Source organism: Colias philodice, chromosome 13 (genome assembly GCF_061535455.1).
Source record: "Colias philodice isolate Cphi_HAF_F1 chromosome 13, ilColPhil1 Martin Lab GWU primary, whole genome shotgun sequence".
Lineage (NCBI taxonomy): Eukaryota > Metazoa > Arthropoda > Insecta > Lepidoptera > Pieridae > Colias > Colias philodice.
In genome coordinates, this window is record NC_143098.1 from 2,571,280 (window position 1) to 2,593,921 (window position 22,642).

Below are 22,642 nucleotides of genomic sequence, written 5' to 3' on the forward strand. Positions count from 1 at the left end.
GATGTTTTATTTTTATTTGATTAAAGATAATGGCACTAAACTGTTTGTAGAAATGTAGTTTCGACTTGAATGTGTATGGAGAAACTATTAGGACCACACGTGGTTTTACCGCGTAAATTTTTTACTTCTTACAACCGCATCTCATTTTGCTGTATAACTGTTTTCTTTTTATTTAACAAGGTCGACCGTAATTCTTCTAATAAAGTACCGTATTTGAATGAATTTTGAAAGATAATTGTCCTAGAAATGGCTATCCAAGAGGTGAGGTAAGTGCTCGTATTTCTAGATAAATTTAAAATACATTTCTTACATTGTAGTTTTGTTCACTCAAGCCACTAGTACATTTCGGAAATCGGAAGCATTTCCTGTTTGGCATCTGCATTTCCTAAAATAATTTTATCTTATCACTGGGATTTTATACAACTGATTTTATTGTGCATTATTATACCTTTTATATTTATAATATGACCACTTTATTGCTGATATTTTATTATATTTATTTTCTTCATAATTATAATCATATAGGTATAAAATTAACAATTTTTTCTCCACATTTCTTCACATAATATTAAAGCAATTTGTGCAAATTAGATTATGTTATAACTTTACATAAGAGAGAAAATCTATAATTTATGTCCATTAACTTGTAACATTTACTTATCTTTTAATCAATTAGTTATATCATATTATAATTTTAGTATCAACTACCTATCAACTATGTAATACTATTTTAAAGTTGACACAAGTTGTACATTATTATAACATGTTAGAATTTTCAAGATTATATTTTTATTATTTTTCATAAATATTAAAGTTTTTTATAAAATTAGGTGATATTAGTTGGAATGTGGACTATAATTATTATGTATGAAGATTCGCCTGAAATAACTTGTTTACAATAATTTTTACTACTTATCACAGCCCTGACCTACTCAACTCTATATTCATGAGATGGCACATTATGTATTGTGTTTATTTTTGTTTCCATAATGTTTTATTGTATTTTTTATATTTTTTATTGAAGTGGTTAATGAAAGACATTTATTATTTTTATCAAATACACAAACATATTTTTTTTAATTAAATTTATTGTTTCATAAGGTTACTCAATAGTATTAGGAATAGGCAAATATGAAATAGGCACATATAAATTCTTACTATGTTGAGTGTGACTCACAAATAAGAAATCTCATGAATCGGCTCTGCTCATTTCTATAAATAAGTATGTTACACATTCCACACAACACCATCTTGTCTCAAACTAAGCAAGTTTTGTATTAAGAGGGCGTATAAAGCCAGATAATTCTACGATTAAGCCTCGCCCATTACGCGCCATGCCGCGCGCCCTCACAATACCCTCATACACCCGGCTCATCCAACGTACGTAAAGTTCATCGCACGCTAAATTATACACAATATTCTTCGCTCGTTCAACGCGTATTTTCGGTAGTTAGTAGGTATGTTGTCTAAAATAATTGTATAAAACAGTGAAGTTGAAATCATCACAAATTATGTAATATGTCTTTTTATTATTATTTGTTTATACTTAATTATTAATGATAATCTATACATATTATAAAACAATAAAAAAACTGTCTGTATGTAATATATAAAAAAAAAACAATATTAGGGAAACAGTATAGAGCACGAATCCGTAAAAAAAGTCTGTCGAAATAGCGAGTATAGATACTATTTTTAAATAAACATACGCAGTCGACGACACACATTCCTCCAGAACTTTATTTTGATTAATTTGGTTATAGTCCATTGAATGAGTCCCTCCAAGGGGGGTCTAGAGTGCGTGAGTTAGTAACGTAAGATGTTTCTTCGGAAACATGTCAAGAGTCCCTAGGTAATAAACATACTAAAACCCCGGGCCACTGGGAGGAGCCCCGGAGTGGGGGGAGGGCGGAAATGGGTCCATTTTTTCATTTTTCGCTTAAATCTCAAAAACGGTACATGTTAGAGAAAAACTTTCAAGGAAAAATTGAAAGGCCATAAAATTATCTACAAGTTGTACCTGAATCATTTTTTCCTATATCCTACCGTTTCTGAGTTATACGCAGTAAAACATGATTTTGGCTCAAACAATTTCAACATCAATCGATCAAAAAATATTTCTTTCTTCCAAAAAACTCAAATGTGCAACTTGTGACCAGTACTGATAGATTGCTCTTAATTAGGTCTATAATTGGTAAAATAAACACATTCCTCCATGGAAGCCTTTAGGAGGAATCGATTGTCAAAATATTATATTAGGGCAGTTTGAGTTACTGAACTTGATCTTTTTATTTTTTTCTTCCAAAAAACTCAAAAGTGCAACTTGTGACCGGTACAGATAGATTGCTCATAATTAGGTCTATCATTGCTAAAAATACCAGATTCCACCACGGAGGCGTTTACGGGGAATTGAATTTTATCAGGGTAGTTACGATACATGAACTTTTTATTTTTTTTCTTCCAAAAAGCTCAAAAGTGCAACTTGTGACCGGTACAGATAGATTGCTCATAATTAGGTCTATCATTGATAAAAATACCAGATTCCACCATGGAGGCGTTTACGGGGAATTGAATTTTATTAGGGTAGTTAGTTAAAAAGTTCATGTATCGTAACTACCCTAATAAAATTCAATACCTCCTAAAGGCCTCCATGGTGGAATCTGGTATTTTTATCAATGATAGACCCAATTATGAGCAATCTATCTGTACCGGTCACAAGTTGCACTTATGAATTTTTTGGAAGAAAAAAATAAAAAGATCAAGTTCAGTAACTCAAACTGCCCTAATATAATATTTTGACAATCGATTCCTCCTAAAGGCTTCCATGGAGGAATGTGTTTATTTTACCAATTATAGACCTAATTAAGAGCAATCTATCAGTACCGGTCACAAGTTACACTTTTGAGTTTTTTGGAAGAAAGAAATATTTTTTGATCGATTGATGTGGAAATTGTTTGAGCCAAAATCATGTTTTACTGCGTATAACTCAGAAGCGGTAGGATATAGGAAAAAATGATTCAGGTACAACTTGTAGATAATTTTATGGCCTTTCAACTTTTCCTTGAAAGTTTTTCTCTAACATGTACCGTTTTTGAGATTTAAGCGAAAAATGAAAAAATGGACCCATTTTCCCCCTCCCCCCACTCCGGGGCTCCTCCTAGTGGCCCGGGGTTTTAGTATGTTTATTACCTAGGGACTCTTGACATGTTTCCGAAGAAACATCTTACGTTACTAACTCACGCACTCTAGAACTTTTTATTCAATGGACTATTAGATTGTACGACATTTTTCGACTCAGCAATTATTCTAAAAATAAAAATAAAAATTATCCTTTATAAAATATTACAAAGTTCTTCGAAATTTACGTATTATTTTATCGAGAGCTGGTAACTTTAGCAGGTACCTTTCTGGAGTATTTTTTTCTGCGTGGCAATAGTCAGTAGACACAGGTTGAGAGTGAGGGTCCACATTTTCCAAATTTAAAATTGTTCTGTGAAATTAGTAAATTACTTTCAAACAGGGTCAATTTGATTGATTGCATTTGCAAGGCGACCGTAGGAATTAGGTACCTACATAACTAAGTATAAAAAGTGTCTTTGTAAATTGTAGGTACCCACTATGAATGTAGGTATCTATAAATATCGTCGCATGAATACTCAACTCGCGGAAACGAATTTACAGAATTTACACAAATAATAATATCCAAACTCGCCTGGATAAACTTTCTCAAATGAATCTATAGTTTAGGTGGTCTGTTGCGGTTCTGCATCAGGTGTTTGAGTTTTCAAAATAAATTATTATTTTATATTTCCCGGATAATATAATAGTACCTACACAACAAAATAACTTTCATTCAAATCCGTCCAGTAGTTCCGGAGATTAGCGTGTACAAACAAACAGACAAACACAGACAGTTTTTTTTATTTACGGGATAAAACTCATCCTATGACCTTTCTCAGGTCTCAAGCTATATCTGCACCAAAATTAGAGCCCAGACATACATACAGACAGACATACAAAAATTCTAAAAACTATATTTATGTATAGATATGTACTACATATTACTATGTAATACAGATTATGAATATATTATATATATACCATGATATATACATATACATATGTATATTATAAAAAAATACCTATTCAATGTAAGTCAGTTTTGACTTTCGTACGAATTTGTTATACCTATGTATAGACTGATGTTATGTATGATTATCTAAATACAGATTGTAAATATAATATATATATGTACTATTCACAACCGGTTTACATATTATTTATATTATTATTTACTGGAGCGAACATAGGATCTGCCTATAGTAATAATAATAATATAAATCTTTCTTGACTTGATTGATTGCACCGCGACTGTAAGAATTAGGTACCACTATGAATTTTATTTACCTATCTATAGTTGCTGCTGCTATCGCGTCAATACTCAGCCCGCGGAAATTATTTTACAGAAACTAAACTTTCTCAAATAGGTAAATCAAGACTTATCTTTTTATATTATAATTATTATTTATTAATATTATAACAATACTATTATATTATACATTATATACATTATTACCTTCGACATTTAGTTATCTTTTCAATTTGAATCTTCTTTAGTTCTCGTTTCTTAAGTCTTTTCATTTTGTTGTTTACCATTTTCAACAAATCAATATTCGGCGTAATTATAAAACACGGCGCAGCAATTTTAGCGTGGTCTACTCGTCTCAACGGAGCGATAGCGTCTGATGTATGAAATAGAATTATGTTTTTAGCTCCCGGAACGTGCGATGGAAGATGATTTCTTGCGTAATTAAAAATATAGTAAGCGCCAAAAGTGTTTTATCGTGATTAAACCAAAACTAAAAGTAATTACACAAAATGCTCTGACAAATATCTTGCAAATGTTTTAATATAATTGTTTATGAAAAAAAAATCATAATAAGTATTACCATGTCCAGTAAAAAACGTAAAAGTGTGAAATTTAGAGGTAACTTCGTGAATTTTTTCTATCGAGTCAATTTCAATATTTTATGTTTTTGATCTGACAATATAATCGAAAATATCATCAAGTTTTACATATATTTTATTTTTTATATTTGGTCTTGAATACTACACGTATCAACTAAAAGTTGATTGGTGATTTGACTTTATACGCGCCCTTAAAGGGATAGGTACTTATTATTATGAGTATAATTACAATTTACAACATTATATTTTTTTACATCTACTTGTGATTATAATAATAAATAGATTTATTATGTATGTGACTGAATTTAAGTGGATAGGCACAGTGTTTTTGTTAAATTTATCAAAACATTATACAAATTTTTGTTTATTATTTTTATTAGCTTATATACAATGTAATACGTTCATTTACGTAATTGAAATATTTATTTGGTCTTTAGCATTTTTTTCGTCGCATTTTCTATAAGATAACATTGTTCAGGTAAATTAATATTTTTTATTGTTTAATATATTCTATCTTTGAATGGCTCATAAAGCAAATTATATATTTACGTTATGGTATAGTGTAAAATAAAATATTTCATCGCTAATTCTTCCTACAAAACTAAAACCAAAAGATTCCATAATTATTAGCCGAAACACGTAACAAAACGCTTCGAATCAAAATGATAAGTCACGAAATGCGATAAATTCGTTTTCCTGAATCCAAATTTCCACTAAGCCCTTATATCTCTGTTAAAATTACGTATAATTATGTCTGCGTTATCGCGAAGACACTGAATGAGTTACGTCTTTAGAAATATAATTATTATCGCACACGTACAACCATAAAAACATTACGCATGTCAACCTTTGTTCTTCATAAGTTATGTAAATCACGTAGGACGTGATTTTACTACATATTTTGGATTGCATGATATTTACGCCCTTGCGAGATGAAGATGTGAATCTACTTAATCAATAGCAATCGCTCTTTATGAGGGAATCTTTCAAATTTTCATTTAATGAAATATTTACATAGCCTCGCTGAAATTAAATTTTACGATTACAGCAGATCCAGTCGCTCCCGCAGAAAATGCGTCGAACGAAACGCGTCCGAGCGGTAAAAATAAGAAGCGCGCTGCATGGAAACCGAAGACGGATTTCTCGCATCCGTGGCTCATGAAGAATCTCAAGGGGCACCCGGGGAACGTGCTCATGGTGGACTTCTCTGCGAACGGGAAGTTCATGGCTGCTACATGTGATGGTAAGCATCCACCCGAGGTGGCGGGTCATAAGTCATTGACGAAAACGCCAAACAATGGTCTCCGTTGTTGTGACATCGCTATCACGTTATCACTTCCGCGTTGCGGTTTAAGACCGATGTCGGCAATCATTGAGGCTACAAATTGCGCGCAATTAAAACATGATAATATTATCACATAACGGGACCATTGTGTGGCGAAATGTGCTTAATATACTATAAGCTATTGTTCTAACAGTTAGCACGCTATCGTTACGCTTGTGCACATAGCAACTGGAGTTGGGAAGTCGAATCGTTTTTCAATGATTCGTATCCGGAATAATCGCAGACTATTATGTAACGTTCGATGATTTCCCGTCGCGGTCGCCGCGATGCGCTTGAATGCTGTTCATCTCCGTTTACTTCCCAGCGCTGGTTATTAAACCTCTACCGTTATACATTCGTAACAACGTTGTAGCTCCTCGGATGTTCAACAAAATGTTGCTAAACAAAACTAATTGGTCATTACGCAATATGACGTTTTGTTTAATATCCGAGAGATCATAATAACGAGCGACCACTGCTGCGCTAAATAACTCCAAATACAGTCTGTCAACATGTAGTTTGATAATATTTCGTGCAAATACTAGACTATTTGATTTGAGCGATGTAACTATTTCCTACATTGTTAAAGGAAAAATATTACGTGAATTGTCTATTAATTGCACGAAGCTTGGACGGCGAGCCCAGCGCGCTGAGACCTCGTATTTTTTGTCCAATTTGGCTACTGTTATGTGTAATTTGGAGGTCCGTCGGTCGAAGCCATCTGAAGGCTAGTTACTCTTGTGGAAACTTATAGAACATTAATTTAAATAATAGCATATATTTTTTTGATTTCTGTATGACTACAGAAAACCTAGACGTGTTTTTTATTAAAATTCAACACACGTTATCACTGACCACTGTTATGGTATGAATAAGACAGCATGAATAATAAGTAATAACTAATTATTTTTCTGTAACTTTGAGGTATGAGATAAAAATAATTTGCCTGATATTAATTGCATATGTTTTACACTTTATTATGGAGCTAAATTATTAATTATTTTCGCTAATAAAGGTGGTGTAATGTAACAGTTTTCAATGTCATTTTGTTAATTAACAAGTCATCGAACTTGACTGCTATATACGAACAATACACACCTATTTATTATTCTGTTTATGCGAAGTAGCTATAATATTTACACTAATTATAATAATTCATTTTTGAATATTTATTTTAATGAAAGTCGCATAAAACCCATATTGAATGCGTGATAATGACCTACATCAAAGACAATAATGCTATACATGTCTTTTTGACTGAATAACGATTGGCAAAATAATACAATTGTCTATGAATTAAACATGTTCCACTGATTCGATCGGATATGCCTACCTTCCTTATCAGCGTGACTAATTTTCGTCTGGGTATAGGTTATAAAAGCGAATCCCATGAATATCTAAACGATTTATAATGCTATGGGATTTCCTTTCGAAATTATTCATAATGAATGATATTTCTCATTATCCATTTGCAGTATTGTTTTCTGCTTATGAAATTGAATACAATCGTGAATAATTAACGATTTATAATTACACGAACCTAAAAGATTTATTTCGATTTTTTTTCTTTGGGTATTAAGTGAAGATGGTATGGCAAATAAAAGCTAAAATATTAATTGTTTCTTTTAATTAGCTGAGGAAATTAATAACGTGTTATATTGGATCGATTTGGTTGAGACAATTAATTATACAAAGGTAATTTTATCGTTTATTGATCTCGCGTGAAGAAGATTAATTAATGTGTTTCGTAAATTATTCGGAATGTATGGAGTATCGACGATCATTCAAATCAGTCTATACAAATCGTATACATTAAGCTTAATGAGTAAGTATTTACCGTTGTTCCGTGAACTCAATAGTCCTGTCTTGGAATGTACCATCTTGGCTTAGATAATAGGTGTAGACTAGAGTCTAGGCTATAGGACGTCTCTATTTACAATTTACCGTGCTATAGGTATTATAGAATAGACAGATATATTTTTTTTATATGTCCTATAAAAGCGATGATATTACTAACATTTAATTAGAGATGATGATCAATGTAACACTTTAGCATAATTTTTAAACAATATATGATATTTCGCGTATTTGAGAGACATGCAAATGATTGAATGTAATTTTACTGTATTAATAAACGAACCTTTCGCAGTTAAACTGAATGGATTTTAATATAAAAGTCATTGAAAATTTATTTTTTATAGTTGTTTCCTTCCATGAAATGGCAATGTGCAAAATCACAATCTTTCGAAATACATACATATAATCGTTTATTACTATTTGGGAAACTATTTATTTTATAGCGGATTTATTAATTAGATTTTATCTATGTGCGCGTAAAAACATATTTTTACCCGACTACGGCAAAGCAAAAGGAGGGTTATGATTTTGACAGGCTATGTATGTATGTATGTATGTATGTATATATGTATGTATGTATGTATGTATGTATGTATGTATGTATGTTCATCTGTTCCCTCGTAACTTCTAAACTACTTATCAGAATTCGACAAATGACATATCATTAGAAGCGTCTTAATTGTCCGCTGGTTATAGGCTATATGGGGTTTCACAAAATCTAATGTGGCGCCCTCTAGCGGACAAAACATACAGAGTAAAAAATAAAGTTAAGATAAATATGCCGTGTTTGGTATCATTTGAAAGCTTTTTACTTGCACATTTTGAATATATATATATTACTAGCATTTGCTTGTGACTTTACCTGTATTCATGGGCTGATTGCATATAATTCACATCTTTTCGTTCATAGCTTCTTTATTAGTTCATCAATTTAACTTTTGTTTTATACTTTTTCAGCGTCGTTTTTGTCGTAGTTGGGTTTTAGTTGTTTTACTTTTTATCTTGTTACTACTTATTTATGAATCGTTTTTTCTAGGCTGCGTAGACCTACAATAATAATAATTGAATTGAGATGACACTAATACTTTTTTGGGTTTTGTGATATAACTAAGGATTATATATTAAAAATTCCAAGTATTTTTCATTCGCACGTAATAGTAAAAAGTCAGTACCTTATAGGGCATGAAGCAGCTGCATGCACATCTGTTCTATGGATTTCATACGGTAAAAGGTGGTCATTGGTCAGCCGTCTGTACTCTGCCAGACCGAGACCTTTTTTATATTAATCTCTATTGGCGATCGAACTTAAGACCCCTGAGTTCGTTGACCTTGGCTAAACCACTCGGGTAAACAATCTACGTAAGAATTAGACGGATTTCGTAATATTAAATATGTACATATATTATTATTATTTGGAATTATTCGTTTGTATTTACGCTATCCGGTCGAAAAGGCCTATAGAAATGGTGCATTGAACGCAGTATTCAAATTTCTCCGAGATAAGAAGTGAGACAGATCTAATCACAATCAGATACACATAGCTTCGTATTCTTAATCTATTTGCAAAAAGTGACGTAGAATCGAGCGGTATGGTCGCGGGGTCAGTCACCTTGCCGAAACGTCTGCCCTGGTGACTAACTAGGACGACGTCGACCGCGGCCTGCTGTATGTCATTAACATTTACGATTCATTAACATACTCGTATTGTTTTTGCGATTTTGTATCGGCTCATTCGTTCCGGATTCTTGTGGGTGACGTTTGATTATATTTGTATCGAAATTGCATTGATGAAGGAGTAAAAAAACTTAATTTATGTACGCTTGTAAAGTAATTACTAATTAGTTGTTATTGAATTCAAATATTTGATTTATCTATTATCTAATCTATTTAAGCACACGAGCAAAGTGACTTACTTCCCCTTAACAGACACTAAGCAAGTGACAATGGACACTCTCTTAGAATAAGTTATTAGAAATTTAGGTTAACATAAAATTACTTATTAGTCTTGTAGGCTAGATTGTAATTTGTATAAGGTGCTCTTTTAATTAGCAACCTTATTTAATTAAAAAAAAAAATCTAGTCTATTTTATGTAATACAAAAATAGACAGCACAGTAGGCGCTAACAATGATAAGTGATCTCAATATATTGAATCATCGATTAATATGGATTTAAAGCAATAAAATTTATTTAAATTTCTTGGTCCGTTGACAGCGTGGTACCGGTTGCAGGTTTGGGTGAACAACCGAATAATTTTTGATAAAATAAATATACGTATTTTTGTACCGTTAAATCACAATTCAAACCTTCAAAGGAAGGCCAGTTTTTCCTTCCAATAAGAAATGCTAGGTTTTTCTGATAATGGTTTAATGAAGTAGCTTTTTAGTATGCACTATAGTATGTAATGCAATTATTATTCTTTCGCGAATTATCCTGCCCTACTACTTTTACCCTATTATTTTCCTTTATAATAAAGTCAGGATCTGTATTTTAAATTTTTAAGGACTTTCTCCACCGAGAAGGTTCTTCGGAAAGGATTCATTTTATTTGGTAGGTATGCGAATGGGTCGTAAGGTATATAATATATAATTATGTATTTCATATCTCTGGGGGATTATAATGTCCTAGAACACTGAACAACGTTTGCGGGGTCAACTGGTAGCGTATAAAATAATAAATATATCGTGTATTAGTCACTTCTATAGTTACTATCCCTAGATATTTGTAATTGAAGGAAATTCCACTTTAGGGGAGAGATAATTGTAATTACTGATATGCTACAGCGATATAGCGCTTAACTCATTACTTTCATAACACGTGGGTTTCATTGTGATAATTAATTTTATAGCAACAACCCGTCCTTATAATCGTCAGGATTAGACTAAATTTAATTTGGACTAAACGGACGGCACTTGCTTTAAAATAATAATTAGAGAATCTTCCATATCGGTTCATCCAGTATTCCAGTCGAAAGTTCTGATAAACCTCCTCTTTTGAAGTCGGTTGAAAATCAACATTGACACTAAAACCGCGCCCATCCGAACCTTGACAAATAGAACAAAAGCGGTAATTAAAACTCAACGGCTTCTTTAGCAAGGCTTCTTATAAAAAAATGCAATGTAAATCGATATTTGTCGTGTTGTATTCAGCGGTGCGGTTGATCGACGAGGACGGTGTAGTCACGGTCATCCGTTACGAGTCATCAGCTATAAATAAATAAATAAATAAATATTATAGGACATTATTACACAAATCGACCTAGTCCCACAGTAAGCTCAATTAAGGCTTGTGTTGTGGGTACTAGGCGACGATAAATATAATATTTAATAAATACATATATATAGATAATAACACCCAGACCCAAGAACAAATAATTGAGTTCATCACACAAATATTTGCCCTGACCGGGGATCGAACCCGGGACCGTCGGCTCAGTAGGCAGTTACTGGCTACTGGCTACCACTGCGCCAACCGCGTCGTCAAATTATATCTTTACGTCGTGACTCTTATACCTAGCCTTTACCTAGGTGCCTAGATGTCTAGATACAGTTAATTACATGTGTGTAGCCGTATTCTGAAGGAAAACATCGTGAAACCGACATGTCGAAGAATCAAAAGTTCGACGACATGACGACGACATAACAGGCTCATGATGACTATATGCGCTAACTGCTCTAGAAATGTTCACTCATGACTTTACTAGAAGCAACTCGTGATTGCTGTTGTTGAAAATTATGTTTAAAAAACGGCCTCGCATTGAAACCCGTATGTTGAGTGGCATATTTTTCGATGATCGCATCGCCAGTTAATTTCGTTTTTAAATTGATTACTTTTTATGATCCATACTAATATTATAAATGCGAAAGTAACTCTGTCTGTCTGTCTGTCTGTTACTCAATCACGCCTAAACTACTGGACCAATTTTCATGAAATTTGGTATATAGATATTTTGATACCCGAGAAAGGACATAGGCTACCTTTTATTGCGAAATATGTACCACGGGCGAAGCCGGGGCGGACCTCTAGTTCTCTATAAATATGTATTAATCTTTATTTTTTTAATGTTCAATGAGCTATCGATTTAGCTCGATTTGGGACGGGGGCACATTTACATTAACTAAATATATTTTGTAGAATTCTGTATTATTTACGCATTCATTTTAATTATGATGTTTTATCTATTAGACGTTCCGGAACGAATGGCCTAAACGATGGTATTTTAAAAATTTTCCATTTAATTTGTCTTGCGTGAGAACTTCAACTTAATCCTGAGCAAAGGTGTAATAGTTGGCTTTACTTTTACTTTCGCCTAAAACACTAGGTACTATAATTTCTATTTATGCATTTTTATTCAAAAAAGTAAAAGTAGTAATTCATTAAATTCAAAAGAGATGCAACTTGCTCACTTGTATTGTAATACAATATTAATTGTTTAATAATGAACAGATGTGTTGTAGTTGTTTTTCCCCTACTCATTTGGTTAATACGTCTAGACATACATTCATAATTCCTAGGAATTTTACTCAGTTTACATTAAATAGGACATAACTTTAATTCAGCTGAACAAATTAAAAGTAGAAATGATTCAGTGTTCAATAATGAGATAGTATATTTCTGTAATTTATTCTTGTATTGTTTTGGGTATGAATATAGGTAATGTTTATTTATTCTGTTCATGTTGAATCATCGAAATCATTAAGTAATGGCAATATTTATCACGGAAAGTTTAATTTTTCAGATCTTTTTAATACATTTATACAGTTCTTATCACAATACATTACAATGAAACTTGGCGTTTACTTAGAACATTTAATTTTGTCCTAGAGAATATATAGATTTCTTGCATGAAATTTCCTAAAACGGTAGCGGCTTTAATTTATTAGATTTAAAGATTAGGGAAACAAACTCAGTCATTTGTTTCATAATTCAGGAATTGGCATAGTATGATAAAAGATTTGTTCTAGTTTGTTCAGCGTTATCTTAAAAACTGCGTGCAGTATCAGACACACAAAGAAAACTCTTGCGCACGCACTTGTTACCGCATCCTAAAAACCCAGTTACAATTTCCTCCATCTCGATTTGTTACATGCATTCGTTTCATAACTGTTACATTTCTATTCATGTTTTTACGCATGTTATACAGCTACAATTGCTAATAGTATTGAATATATTTCTTGTTCGGTTTGTCGGCCAATCGGTGACGGTGTCGAGGCTTTTGCGAAGCACTGATTGGATAGCGATTAGGCTTGAAATGGGACCTTTTTGCGGGAGAACAATGGGTCGTTCTTATGTGTGTGAGGTCGTACGATAGTCACGCACTGTGACGTAGGCAATGTCTTGAATCTTGGTGCTACAGCCGCATGCGCTAGATTTCTTGTAATCTTAGAACGTATTTGATTGTGTATGGGAATAGTGGTGTTGAACACACTGATATACAGGGTGTAATCGTTAAGTGTGCACTGGCGATTATTCCGTAACTATTACAGACTAGATTTCCGCCCGCGGCTTCGCCCGCGTTTTCTAAGCCGCATAGTTCCCGTTCCCGTGGGATTTCCGGGATAAAACCTATCCTATGTGTTAATCCAAGTTACCCTCTATATGTGTGCTAAATTTCATTGTAATCGGTTCAGTAGTTTTTACGTGAAAGAGTAACAAACATCCATACAAACTTTCGCCTTCATAAAAGTTGTCCTTTAAAAGTTCACACTTATCAATCAAACATCGGAAGTATTGCATATAATATGTAGCACTGAGTTAAGCCAATCCTACGATATATTGGCAACTGTCAGAACAATGAGTCCTTTATATTTTCACTTCTATATTCAATTCATTCAACAGCCATGTTATAATGCTACAAAATTCAGATTTCTACTTGACACCACCTTATTCTGAAGAGTGCTAATCACTTTTAAGGTTGAAAGTGTGCTATTACAATTTGTTGTCATTGCGAGTTAGGAGCATGTGAGGTCAGCGTTATATTGGTTACTAGGAGGGCTTTTAACTATAATTGTTCTCTTTGAGCCCAGTAATTTATGTATAACAAAGTCTTGGGTTGGCAGTTGGCACGTACATACCTAATGTATTTGTTATGTCGCTTTAATGCTTTTTGTATTGTTTTTGTCATAAAATTAAAGAATGATGATTTTAGCAGACATAACGTAAATAATTAAAAATTTTTTTTAATAAAAAAATTGGTACCTACATATCTTCCAAAAATAACACGTAGTCTTGAAAAACAGCACACGCAATTAATCTCTACAAATATGAATATTATCCTAATTATATAGTTTTTGTTATCTCTTCCGTGACAAATTCGTACACAAGGATGAATAGTAATCTCTGTTCATTTTACAATTTAAAAGGAAAATGTTTGCGTCGTCTAGTTAGTTTTAACTACGATTTATGGCTCACTAGCTTTACCCCGGTTTTACCCGCATTGCTCGATAAATGAGCTATTAACACCGAAATAATTTTTCAAATCGGACCAGTTGTTACTGAGATAAGCGCCTTCTAACAATCACTTCGGGTTTATAATATTTAAATAGTAAGTATAAATAAGTTGTTATTATGTGGAAAATCTATATATTTGTGCGTTATAGACAATTGCACACCGCATTGTTAAATGCATAGAATAGATGGTGCATTAAATTGATAACTTCCCTACTGCGGCTTCCAAGAATCGTTACTTTCATGTGTGCGTTCATGTTTAATTGAGTGAGCAAATAGTTGGGTGAAAAATATATATCGAGTACCTACAGTATTATATTTGGTTATGTTTTTCTTTTAGTCTATATATTAAATTTAAATTAAATTAAATTTATTTATTTTTCTCATCACAAATGCATAATATATATGTTACGGCTAAAGGTAGGTGAGAACATAAACTTAAGATTAGCCGGCTAAACTTAGGTTTATTTTCGACGAGGTGTTAATGTTAGTTTGTTCTATCTTTAGCCGGCTAAACTTAAGTGTAACCGCAGGCCCGTGGCTAAAAATGTCGGGGTGGGTAGATTTGGTTACTATAATACATGTAAGGAACAGGGCGAGTGTTTTCTGGCACTTCGCCGGCTGCTGCCGCAGCACGCTCGCTGCGCTCGCTCGGCTCGTGCGGGTCTTAAGAGTTCTAACCTAACCTAACCTAGCCACCAGCTTTCTGCCCTGAGTCGGGGTGGGTAGATTTGGTTACTATAATACATGTAAGGAACAGGGCGAGTGTTTTCTGGCACTGTGCGGGCCCCTCAAGCCCTCCACCGGCCCGGCGCTAACCAAATCTACCCACCCCGACATTTTTAGCCACGGGCCTGTGGTTACACTTAAGTTTAGCCGGCTAAAGATAGAACAAACTAACATTAACACCTCGTCGAAAATAAACCTAAGTTTAGCCGGCTAATCTTAAGTTTATGTTCTCACCTACCTTTAGCCGTGACATATATATACATTCTTAATCTATATAATATCTTAACACTAACATTTGTGAGAGACTGGTGCCCGCGATAAGTATAAAATACTTGTGTTACGGGTATATATAGTTTCATAGTCTGGTTATAATTGCCTGATTAATAAGGCCCAGTTTCATCAAGCTCTGTTAGTTAGTTTAACACGCTGTTAACTCTTTTAACGGGACATCAATGTAAGGGAGTGTCCCACCATGACCTAATCGAGGATTAGTTTCCTTAACACGGCATTATATTTAACCCGTGGCATAGAGGCTCTTTAAATTTTTAACAAGCGATTAGAAAAAATGATTTGAAGTTTTCTTGCTGTCAAGATGGACTCTGCATACTATTTTATTTTTGTAAATGAAGATGTGTTGGATGATTTGTATAATTTGGATTATATAGTGCGACCGCGACGGCCCAGAATTTATAAAGACGTCGTCATTGTTTCGAAGAATATGATGATGTTGATTTTAGTACAAGATTTCGTTTATCAAAACAATCGGTTTTGGAAGTATTGCAATTAATTGAAGATAAACTCGAATAGCCGTCGGATCTGTAGGTAAGTAAAACTATCTCGTGAGGTAATATTTATATTTATGTGCATAAAAGGTTCCTTCCTACATACTGTATTATTTTCAATTAAACCATAATAATCCTGTGAGTCATGTCAAATCTAGTATTGAATACCAATATAGGTACTTAAAATGTAAACTTCACCACTACTCAGGTAAGGCTCAGGCCTCCTCATGATTATGAAATGTACTTATCTTAATTTTAAATTCTGTTTTAGGAATCTATCAGTTTCACCTACAGACCAACTGCTTATTGTAGTGCAGTGCAGTGATGGCTCAGTGGTGAAAAACATTGTGAGGAAACCGACATATCATAAGATAGCGTGGTGGATAATGACCTGATCCCTTACCGTGTTTAAGTTTAAGTTAGCACTACCAATCCCATGTCCCAGCAGTGAGAAAGTATATGGGCTGACGATGATGATGATCCTAATTTAATTTAAATGTGACATTGTTATAGAAATATGTAATTTTTCATGTTACCTAAATAAATAAAACTTGTGTTTTTATAAAACTTTTTTATTGTACCCTTAGATTGTACCTATCAACATCATTCAATAAATAGGTTATAACAACTAGATACTAGGTTATTACAAACAAGAATTTACTATTAATTTACTTTAAATGTATCTTGCTGCTTTGTCTTTATTTTTCTTGTTTTAATTGCTCTTCTAGTATGAGATCTCTCGCACTTTCCTTCGGACTCCGAATTTTTTTTCGTAATTTCAACCAGATCCAGTTTACCTTCGACCAAGTGAAATTGAACCGCAATTTTTCTTCAACATTATTGTATTTATTCAACTCAAAATAAAATTAAAATAACACAAGAAAAATCACAACAAAACAATCTCCAAATAACATCAAACATTTGTAACCATGGTAACGACCAAATCGTTTGACATATAAACCAGCAAACGTAAAAGTTTCTACATGATTATTAAATTGTATACTGTGTTAGAACATTTCAATTTAGTCGAATTACCAAACATGACAGTTATTATACAACTAGAACAAATAGCCCCAACGTGCGAAACTATGGCATTGTCAACTATGACATTTTGTTTCGGGCGGTTTAAAATACGAATGAATGATTCGTGAGTCGCTCAGTTAATGGTCGATTTGATAATCGGCTGTTAGATTTCCTTCTTGGGACCTGTTGAGTTGACAACGATGTTAAAATACATGTTTAATTTGAAGCTCGATTAATAAATGTCTGATTTAGAAAATATTGGTGAAATTGGGTCGTCTGTTACAATTAAACACGGTTTTACCAAAACTGATAACAGCAGTTTATACTAGGATTATAAAAATTATAGATACTTATTATTTTAACATCATCCATGTAAACAGTCAGGTTGTAAATAAGATAATTTCTGACCACGTTTTAAATCCATTTAAACATTAAAATAGTAACATGGAATTCCAAAGACAAAGTATAATGTATACTTGTCATCCATACTAATATTTTATATTATAAATGCGAAAGTAACTCTGTCTGTCTGTCTGTTACTCAATCACGCCTTAACTACTGAACCAATTTGCATGAAATTTGGTATAGAGATATTTTGATACCCGAGAAAGGACATAGGATAGGTTTTATCCCGGAAATCCTATGGGAACGGGTTTTTCTTTGAAAACGCGGGCGAAGCCGCGGGCGGAAAGCTAGTAAGCTATAAATGATAAACTGGGTTTCTACAAAGCTAAATTAAGGCAATATTATCTAATATATTTACGACTCTCAGTTAATAAGCATTTAATGAGCGGTTCAAGTAAAATTATACAACTCAGCCTTACATCACTGGTTGCAATCTCGGCGCGTAATCACTAACGGTAGTGCGATAACGTTATCAGTGAGATCTCTGATAACGTATGTACGTGGTGACTGTGGTTTTTTTTCTTTTGTAATGAGACAAAGTTGCCAGTTTCATGGTCTTCTTTTTTGACAATTAAGTTGCCAGTTCTATTGCCTTCCTTGCTTACGCGTCATATTTTTTTTTTGTAAAAAGTTGGCTGACGATGCGTCAATAGTACATTGATAGTACAAAAAGAACTTAATATGATCCATCCTTATGCATTGAAAGGAGTTTGTATATGTAGGTACGCTTTTGACTTATAGTACTTGATTTTTTTTAATTTTAAACGTAGGTTTACGGAAACCTTTCTCTTCTATAATATGTATCATACTTTCTAGTCAATTTGTATTGGAAAGTGACAAATCCCGATATAGATATGTGTTTAGATACATTTTAGACTTTTACTCCTTTTAATAACTTTATTATCACTCTGTTCACAATAATATGTCAAATATTGGCAAATATGTACATATTTCGGAGACGTGAACGTGGTTTTTATACTTCCATATGAATTACGAAGGAATTCAAATAATTTATACTAGCTTCCAAGGAAGCTACTGAATGATATCCAGATTGATTTACCGTTAATAAAATCAAACATAATTATTTATTATGCATATACATACAACGATAAATGATAATTTGCTTTGTATTGGGAATTACAAATATATTTTAATTTTGGGGCTCGTCTAAATTATTACAACCGGTTGAGTAAATATGTAAATATTGAATAATATTAAATATAAGATAAAGCGTACATTTTTCAATGTTTTTTATGATTTTTCCTCTTAAACAATTCTCTTGGGAGTAATAGTTACCTGATTACTCTTTCCTCATAGTAAAATCGGTTTGTTGTTGCAAACAATGTAGAAATCACAAATAGGAAGGAAGTCTGTCAAATATAATTAACAATGATAATATTTACTCATTGCCACAATAATATGTCAATAATGTTCATACAAAAATACCTACCCAAGAGACAAGAGACATGGATTTCACCGCTACATAAGCTGTTTGTCTGTATGTCTGTCCCCAGTCTGGCAGGAAAGCTGAATGTTCACAAATGATGTATTTCCGTTGCCGCTATAACAACAAATGCTAAAAATAAAAAAAAGTAAATATTAAGAGGGGTCCCTTCGTGCGCGAGTCCGACTCGCTCTTGGTTTTGTGTTGTACATTTAAAAGTACCTATACAAGGAAGACAGAGCCACACTGTAATTATTAATTACACTGTACTGTATTAATTTTTGTACTCAATAAAGATATATTTTTTTTTATACACGTAACCTTTTCACAATTAACATGTAAATTATATTTAGTATGCTCAAAGTTAAATACAGGGCAATGGGGGCACAGGATGTTTTTATCATGTTTTTTCGTATTTTTGCAATCGATTATCGATAGGAAAAAAAGCGGTAAAGTGGAACTCGTATGTATTCTTGAATTTAATTACACATCCATAATTAATTAGCGAATTGTCTGAAGTATAAATTAATTGCTCAGTTTTTGTGTGACGAGTGATTAAAAGTTCTTTAACTAATAAAAAATAAAATCAATATAAAATTACCTAAAGCCTACGTCGCGAATGAATGTAGCTTATTTTATTTACTAGCTAAACCCCGCGGTTTTACCCGCATTGCTTAGCTGTTATTGGTCTTAGCGTGATATATATATCACGCTAAGACCCATAGCCTTCCTCGATAAATAGGCTATCTGACACCGAAATAATATATTCAAATCGGACCAGTAGTTTCTGAGATTAGCACGTATATATTTATTTAAGCTTTCTGCTGAAACGAAGCTATTTATAAAGGTTAGCTTATTATTAGGTTTATATTTATATAAATATATTTAAATTTATCAATTAAATGTAAAAACCGGAATATATCAAATAGAATAACTGAATCACTTATCATATTTTAGTCAATGGCTGTGATGTTTAAACATTACTTCACGTAACTGAATAAATCAATATATTCTATTGAAGTAATTTTCTTGTATCTGGTCAGTTTTCAATTTGGAAAAATAGATTTGAGAAAGAAATCGGGACATGTTTGCAATTATTACTGACTTTTTTTAGTTTTTTTTTTAAGTTAGTGAACTTCCATATGTGCTTGAACTCCAATAACGCATTAAGAAGATACCTTCTTATATTTGAGATCTAAAATTCATTATTAGACAAAAGATATATCTTTAATTAGTTACAATTTCATAACATTACTATATAACAATATCACATTATAGGCCGTCAATCCACGATAACATTGAGAAGTTCGTTCCATATAGGGCGCAAATGATGCCTACATCACCTCGTGAGATCAGCAATTCAGCAGTGACGTAGTGGAAGGTCGGCTTACCTCATTATGATGGGCTAATTCTTGTTAATATAATAATGTGATTAGTATTCGTGAATAGACATTGTGTTTCTTCAAATTTAGTGGCGATTTTGCGTGGTGGTATTTTTTAAAATATATTTTAGTTACAATTTTCGATGTAGAACTTTTTGCAATCGCGTTGCATATATTAGATATCTATATGTATTTCGATATAAGTATGTACCTACATAAAAATATCCGAAACATAAAATGTGGTTAATTTAAAATAATTATGATGAAAAATTTTTAATATTATTATTATAATATTACTAAAATTTCATTAACTTCATTAATGTTTATTAATTTGATTTTATTTCGTAGAATAATAATAATGGCAATTTATTTCCATTTTGAGTTTTTTCAATCGAGTAGAAATATTATATTTATCATCTCTCGTCGCACCGGGCGCAACCGGGACAAACACCTAGTCTTTATACATATAAATACATATTCGTTATTATTGTCGACACGATTATGTAAAAATCTTTTGTCACAGGACGAATGAATATAAACTATGAACGGAGTCGAGAAGGAAACCAGAAGACGCTTCCTGTTAATTTAGTATGTTTGTAACATACGCGATAGGCGCGATCTTTTGAATTTTTATTAGCTTTGAGATAAAACATCTTATTGTTAAATTTTATGAGGTTATGCGTCATAAAGTAAAGCCGTAGTCTGTAGTATAAGATGGCGTGATAATTTATTTCCTAGTCATATTTAGACTGGTGTTATAAATAAATATTCCCTTTAATGATTGTGTCGTTTTTAGCATTGTTGGAATTATAAAAGATGCAACACTTGGTTGAATGTGCCCACAGTTATATTGTCATTTGTCAATCTTGACATCATTATAAATTTTTATGTATTTTAAGCCAAAATACAATAAATATTATACCTGACCGTCAAAGATTTTTGTTATATCATTCGTTTTATATTTATCGTAATACTTTTAGATTCAGTAACTACCTAAACCTTATAGATTTTATGTATTTAAGCCAAAAGACAATATATATGAGTCAAAGCTTTTTGTTCTGTATTATCACTTACTTTATATTTATTGTAATTATTTTATTATCAGTACCTTAACCTTGGTCGAAGGTAATCTGTCAAAGCGAGCATGACATTTGCGTCCAAGTTAAAAAAAAAACCTTTGTAATTATGTATGCCTCTTCAATGTTCACACTAGTTATGCCAAATTTTATTCAAATATATTCATAGTTTAATCGTTGAAACGTGACGGATTGAGAGATTGGCATTTATGGCACTTGGAATTAGTATTATTTGTTTGTTTTTTGTCGAAGTTAATGTTTATTTATATCGATGGGATTATAACGTTCATATCAATAGACGTTCAGTAAATACAGGTTTTTCAGTACAAGAATCGAGGGCAATTGATAGTATTGTGAAAACACATGTTTATACCATGTAGCCATGGTTTGTGTACATTTGTGTAATGTCGGTGCGTCAGTAAAACTTCGACCTTCCATTGTGACGCCTCAAATAGACGTGAACACGCTAATTTCGCTCGCACGAACGTTTCCGCAAATGTTTGGTGCTGAAAGTGAAACTGGTCAAGCGCGAATCGGGTTGAAATTCTGTGTAGGTATTATAGAAAAGGCCGTAGGACGGTGATCGTAGGTTTTTAAATATTGTTAAAAATATTACAAAAACTAAAATGATCTCATATTTATTTGTTTTGTAGATTAATTGTTATGGCTATGTGAGGTGATTCCGAGTTAAAAATATGTTTAAAATTAAATTTGTAGAGCATAAATTTCAATATTTTAATACAGATTGAAAATATTTAAGTAAGAGCTTTTAGAAATATTCAAATTTATGCATAATAAATTAAAAAGCTCGAGCTTTCAGGATATGTAATTGCATTTGAATTCTAAACGTACCCGAGAACTCGTAAAAAACTTTCAAATGAAGTGCTAAAGTTGAAACGTTTTCAATATTGTGTCATCACTTTCCAAGACCAACGGTTTCAGAGAAATTCAGTCAAGGACATTGAGGTGATTTCGTAACATAGTGGAATCACGTGAAATCTTTGAAGATGGGAGATGTTTTGACAACAGCTATTTTGTTAAACGACTTTTATTCATTGGTATCTTCCCATAGTAGATAGGTCAATAATATATTGATGTTATTATTCAATTTTATTATTTATTAAAGAGGTCAATGATTGGAAAAGTGTTGTTGAATATAGGTCACGTAAAAATAGATCAAATCTTCCATAAATATTATTGAAGTGA

The 22,642-nt window shown here is 32.5% G+C and overlaps 1 protein-coding gene across 2 annotated transcripts in view; it reads left to right on the forward strand.

Annotated features, from left to right (window-relative positions):
- Positions 1 to 22,642, forward strand: part of LOC149483232 (transducin beta-like protein 2) — a 96,582-nt gene that overhangs the window by 310 nt on the left and 73,630 nt on the right. For both annotated transcript variants that reach the window (XM_089702200.1, XM_089702199.1), the window contains exon 2: positions 6,017 to 6,211. In XM_089702200.1, coding sequence (XP_089558326.1) covers positions 6,017 to 6,211 — 195 coding nt within the window. The remainder of the gene's footprint in view (positions 1 to 6,016; positions 6,212 to 22,642) is intronic.